The 5,404-nt window shown below is 47.4% G+C and overlaps 1 protein-coding gene across 1 annotated transcript; it reads left to right on the forward strand.

The window, feature by feature from the left end:
- On the forward strand, positions 1-3,567 carry LOC106007473 (melanoma-associated antigen B5-like). The gene is made up of 2 exons (XM_013064892.2): positions 1-82; positions 2,200-3,567. The coding sequence occupies exon 2, from the start codon at positions 2,251-2,253 to the stop codon at positions 3,331-3,333; it is 1,083 nt and encodes a 360-aa protein (XP_012920346.1). The 5' UTR covers positions 1-82; positions 2,200-2,250; the 3' UTR covers positions 3,334-3,567.
- Positions 3,568-5,404: the final 1,837 nt, after the last annotated feature.

The raw sequence follows: 5,404 nt of genomic DNA on the forward strand, positions 1-5,404 counted from the left end.
CGTCTAAGGAAGGTACGAGACTTTGCAGTCGGCGGCCGCCTTAGGGCAGACAAGGGAGGAATCCTCCCGAACCAAGCACAAGGTGAGGAGCCTGATTAAGGAATAAGAGAACCCCCTCACCCCTCAATGGGCCTCCTTCCGAGGCCCCGCCGCCACCGCCACTTTTGGTCCTAGCCCCCCCCCCCCCCCGCCTACCCGTCACGCCTGCGCCTCCTTATCCCCCCCCCCCCACCGGCACGAGTGCGCACACGTGGCAGAGCGGTCAAGTCAGGCTGAGGTTGATTTTTCAAAGGTTGCAAGGTGAGGGCTTTGGTGGGAGGCACTAGTTCAGTAGAGGGAGGAGAAGACCCTAACAAGAATCAAGGTTAGGAAACTTAGGTAGAAATTCTGACCAGAGCCATGCTAGCGGCTCCCGGGGAAAATAAGCATGGCGGTCGGTCAGGTGGGCCTGAGTTTTCCCTCCATATTTGAAGACCAGAACGCTGAAGGTATTGATCTCAGGGGAAGTGTACCATGCCCTGAAGGAAATCAAGGATGTGGAAATCTGAGTTAGGACTGCAGGGACTAATAATTCTAGAACAATAAGGTGGCATAGAACTCACTGCGGCCATCAATCCTGGGGAGCTCCGGGGCAGGGCTGTCGGGCTTCTTGGGGATGAAAGAGCCTTGGTCTGAGGGCCAGGGCCCTAAGTTAGCAAATGAAAGTATTCAGCTGGGAATCAGGGCAAGGACTCTGTGAGAACTAAAGGAATCTGTCCTGATGACATATTGACTGACATTCATTTTTTTCCTATGGTGTCACGTGAGAGTTGTGGGGGAGGAGAGTGTGTGCTGGGGGGGGGGGCAGGTGAGAGATTTGGTTTAAAAGGGATTGTTTGGGGCACCTGGGTGGCTCAGTGGGTTAAAGCCTCTGCCTTTGGCTCAGGTCATGATCTCAGGGTCCTGGGATCGAGCCCCGCACCAGGCTCTCTGCTCAGCAGTGAGCCTGCTTCCCTCTCTCTCTCTCTGCCTGCCTCTCTGTCTACTTGTGATCTCTCTCTGTCAAATAAATAAATAAAATCTTTTAAAAAATAAATAAATAAAAGGGATTGTTTGCCCTCTGCAGTAGGAGGATTTCTAGATCTTTCTAAGAGTTAATGTGAGGACCAAGACGTCTGAATAGAACAACCACAGTGAGAGTACAAGAGAAACCATCCCCAGTTCTTAGCCTTGGAAAACAATGGGCAGGGACGACAATTCCCATATTCTTACAGGTGGTGTAAGGAGATATTGGCAGGGAGAGAAGATTTCCAGACTATGCTAGGAGCCAAAGAAAAGCTGGAAATGACCACTGGTCATTTGGAAAGATTAAAAAAATGATAAAAAATCAGATCCCTAACTTTGCATTCAGAACTTGAGTTCTTTTTTTTTTTTTTTTAAAGGTTTTATTTATTTGAAAGAGATCACAAGTAGGCAGAGAGAGAGGGGAAAGCAGGCTCCCTACCGAGCTGAGAGCCCGATGCCAGGCTCGATCCCAGGATGCTGAGATCATTACCTAAGGCAAAGGCAGAGGCTTAACCCACTGAGCCACCCAGGTACCCAGAACTCGAGTTCTGAGACTCACCCTCACTTATTTATTATCAAATCTGAGAGAGAAGAGATCTTTAATGTGAGGGTACAACCACAAGTGGGCAGAAGGGAGGTGTGTCAGGCACTACCTGGAGGCCATGAGTACCCTGAATGAGAAATAAGTACCAAAACAGCCCAGGAAGGAGAGGGCTCCAGACAGCTCTCAGTTGGGGACCCCCGATAGGGATTGGGAATAAGAAGCTGCTAGTTTACTTCTTCCTCTGGGGTCTCTGGCTTTTGTTTGAGATATCGACTTCACAGCAGTACAATAGAGGAGGCCAAGGACCTGTGGAGAGTTGACAAGATGATCTTGAAATTGGACTGAGAAACCCTGGCAGCCCAGAATAGAGGTTCCCCACTGGCAGCCTCTGATGTCACTCCAGTACACCCCAGGCAGGGCTGGCAGATAGCAGTCTAAGGTTCCCTTTAATTTCCTCTGTAGGGTTCTTAAGGGACAGGCTGACTAGAACAGGAACCTTGTGGGTTCCTAGAGTAGTACCCTCAAGTAAACCTGCAGAGGCAGCCTTGGTTAAAGCCAAGGTGGAATCTTCTACTGAAGGTGCTCACATCATCTCATTCTCTCTCCTTCAGGGGTCTACGTCCCCTGATCTCTTGCCTGCTGTCTGTGACTCTAGTGTCATCATGCCTCGGAGACAGAAGAGTAAGCTCCGGGCTTCTGAGAAACGAGGCCGGGCTCGAGCTGAGGCTCAGGGTGAGGGTGCTCAGGCCACAGTAGCCGTGGAAGAGGAGTCCACTTCCTCCTCTCCTCCTCAGAGTGAAGATATTACCCAGAGTCTGCCTCCTGCTGTGTCAAGTAGCACTTTTCAGGGGCGTCGAAGAGCACAAGCCATCACCATTACTTCTACAGCCAATATGTGCACTAGATCTGATGAAGATTCCAACAGCCAAGATGAGGATAGAGCAAGCCCCTTTGAGGTCCCATACTACACTGAGAGTGCAGGTGAAGATTCTTTAATCAGGAAGCCTGGCTTGCTGGAGCAGTTCCTTCTGTACAAGTATAAAATGAAACAACCCATTTTGAAGGAAGACATGCTGAAGATTATTGGCCAAAATTACGAAGACCAATTCCCTGAGATCCTCAAGAAAGCCTCTGAGCGCATTGAGATTGTCTTTGCAGTTGATCTGAAGGAAATCGACTCAACCAAACAATCCTACGACCTCATCAGCAAGCTCAAGCTCCCCAACAATGGGAGGGTGCGAGCTGGCAGGGGGCTACCCAAGACCGGTCTCCTGATGAATATCCTGGGAATGATCTTCATGAAGGGCAACTGCGCTGCTGAGGAAGACATCTGGAAATTCCTGGGTATGATGCGAGTATATGCTGGGAGGAAGCACTTCATCTATGGAGAGCCCAGAAAGCTCATCACCAAAGATCTGGTGCGGCTGGAGTATCTAGAATACCGCCAGGTGGCCAACAGTGATCCTCCACGCTACGAGTTCCTGTGGGGTCCGAAAGCCCAAGCTGAAACCAGCAAGATGAAAGTCCTGGAATTTCTGGCAAAAGTTAATGATACCATCCCCAGCGCTTTCCCATCCTATTATGAAGAAGCTCTGAAAGATGAGGAAAAGAAAGTCCAAACCAGAGCCATGGTCACGGCTGGCACTATTGCCAAAGTCCTTGTACCTTCCAGGCCCATGCCCCAGAATATCTTCCCACCCCTAGTGAAATCTGAGGTCTGTTATCCTCAAGATAAGAAAACATAAATTCACAATAGGGATTATATTATTAGCAATGTGAAAGAATCCCATAGTATAGTAGTAAGCATAATGGAATAGAAAAAAAAATTAAACATGGTTATTCGAGTTTTTACTTGTTCCCTTTAGTCTTTAGTGTTACAAAATTAAAGGATTTACCCTTCAGTTTTGTTAGTTTTTTCAAGAAAGAAATTAAATCTTATGAAATTATACTTTCTGTTTATTGGCTCTTCTGTTCGTCACACAGTGGGTATCTGCTCACGGGAAAGCTTAGTGTTAGGAGTGCGGACGCGAGTATAAAGGAAACCCAGCCTCTACTCACAGAATTTTAAAGACTTTGCGCTTCATTCATACAAGTAAGCTGATGAAATATCCTCTGTGGCCCACAGACTTATCTGTCAAAGGAATGGGTGAGGAGGAGGGTAATCATTGTGAGAATAATTAAGTGGAAATTTCCTGAGCAATGCGGTTTGGAACTTTAGGAACTTGCCAGCCCTCGGTGGGATCTAATTTTCATTTCTGGTGTGTGGTGGACTAGCTGAGGTTGTGGAATTGGTGGGTAGAGGCCAGACTCCTCAGTGCTACACTTGAGAATTGCGGGACACTAACCCTGTGTTAGTCTGCTCTGGCTGCTATAACAACATACCAAGGACTGGGTGACTTAAACAACAGACATTTTGACCGTGATGGAGGCTGGGAAGTTCACAATCCAGGTGCCAGCAGATTCAATTTCTGGTGAGAGCCCTCTTCCTACATTACAAATTGCTAACTTCTCCATGTGTCTTCACATGGCAGAGAGAGAAAGTTCTGGTTTCTCATTCTTATGAGAACACTAATTACATCATGGGTGTGCTATCCTCATGAACTCATCTAAACCAAATTATCTCCCAAAGTGTCCACCTTCAATTATCTTCAAATTAGGTGTTAGGGCTTCAATATATGAATTTTGATGTGGCGGGGGGGGGGGTGTGGGACGGGGCACAAACATTCAGGCTATAACAGAAAACTGGTGCTACCAGTTTACTTTGGGATTATGGGTAAACCTAAGAGAAGTCGCCATTTGGGACAGGAAAGGAAGGTGTCATTTGTTCTTATTTCAGTGCAGATGAATACAGCAGGCAAAGTAGGTAATCTATGCACAACATCCTCATGAAGTTTCTCAGAAATAAGGGTGAGAGTGGTGCCTGGGTGGCTCAGTGGGTTAAGGCCTCTGCCTTCGGCTCAGGTCATGATCCCAGGGTCCTGGGATCGAGCCCTGCATTGGGATCTCTGCTCAGCAGGGAGGCTGCTCCCCCCCCCCCCGCCTCTGCCTGCCTCTCTGCCTACTTGTGATCTCTGTCTGTCAAATAAATAAATTAAAAAAAAAAAAAAAAGAAAAAGAAAGAAGGGTAAGAGCCCCTTCAGGTGGGATACCACTGTGCTGGCACTGCTTGCCCTGTGTTGGGAGAGCCAGAGCCTGCTCCCTTAAAAGGGCATTTTAATTAGATTATCTTGAATATAATTTGGCAAACTCTGAGCAAGGGCTAGCTCTTGTTAAGGGTGTAATGAATGTTAACAGAGGTCATTTGGGAGGACACTTAGAAGGGATGGGAGGGCCTGTACCTTAAGACCAACTGTAGGAACCTGAGTTGCATCCAACTGAGAAAGACAACTCCATGCCTAAATTAAATGACAGATGATCTAATGGGGAAAATGTAGTTACTTTTACTAGCTAGGGCAAATTTTTGATTGCCTGTGTTCTTTGAGAATACTGCATATACTCTGATACTTTCTGGATTAAAAAAGAAAATAACAGTGCCTTCTTAGCACAGTGGGCAGCGCGTCAGTCTCATAAAAAAAATAACAAGAGGGGTGGGTGGTATAATTGGGATCAAAATAATATTAATTTCCATTTTTAAAGTACTGGGTAATATTTGCTAGTCATGGGGCGCCTGGGTGGCTCAGTGGGTTAAGCCTCTGCCTTCGGCTCAGGTCATGATCCCAGGGGCCTGGGATCGAGTCCCGCATCGGGCTCTCTGCTCAGCAGGGAGCCTGCTTCTCCTCATCTCTCTCTCTGTCTGTCTCTCTGCCTATTTGTGAT

Source organism: Mustela putorius, unplaced genomic scaffold, assembly GCF_011764305.1.
Source record: "Mustela putorius furo isolate JIRA1106 unplaced genomic scaffold, ASM1176430v1.1 tig00003836_pilon_pilon_pilon, whole genome shotgun sequence".
Classification (NCBI taxonomy): Eukaryota; Metazoa; Chordata; class Mammalia; order Carnivora; family Mustelidae; genus Mustela; species Mustela putorius.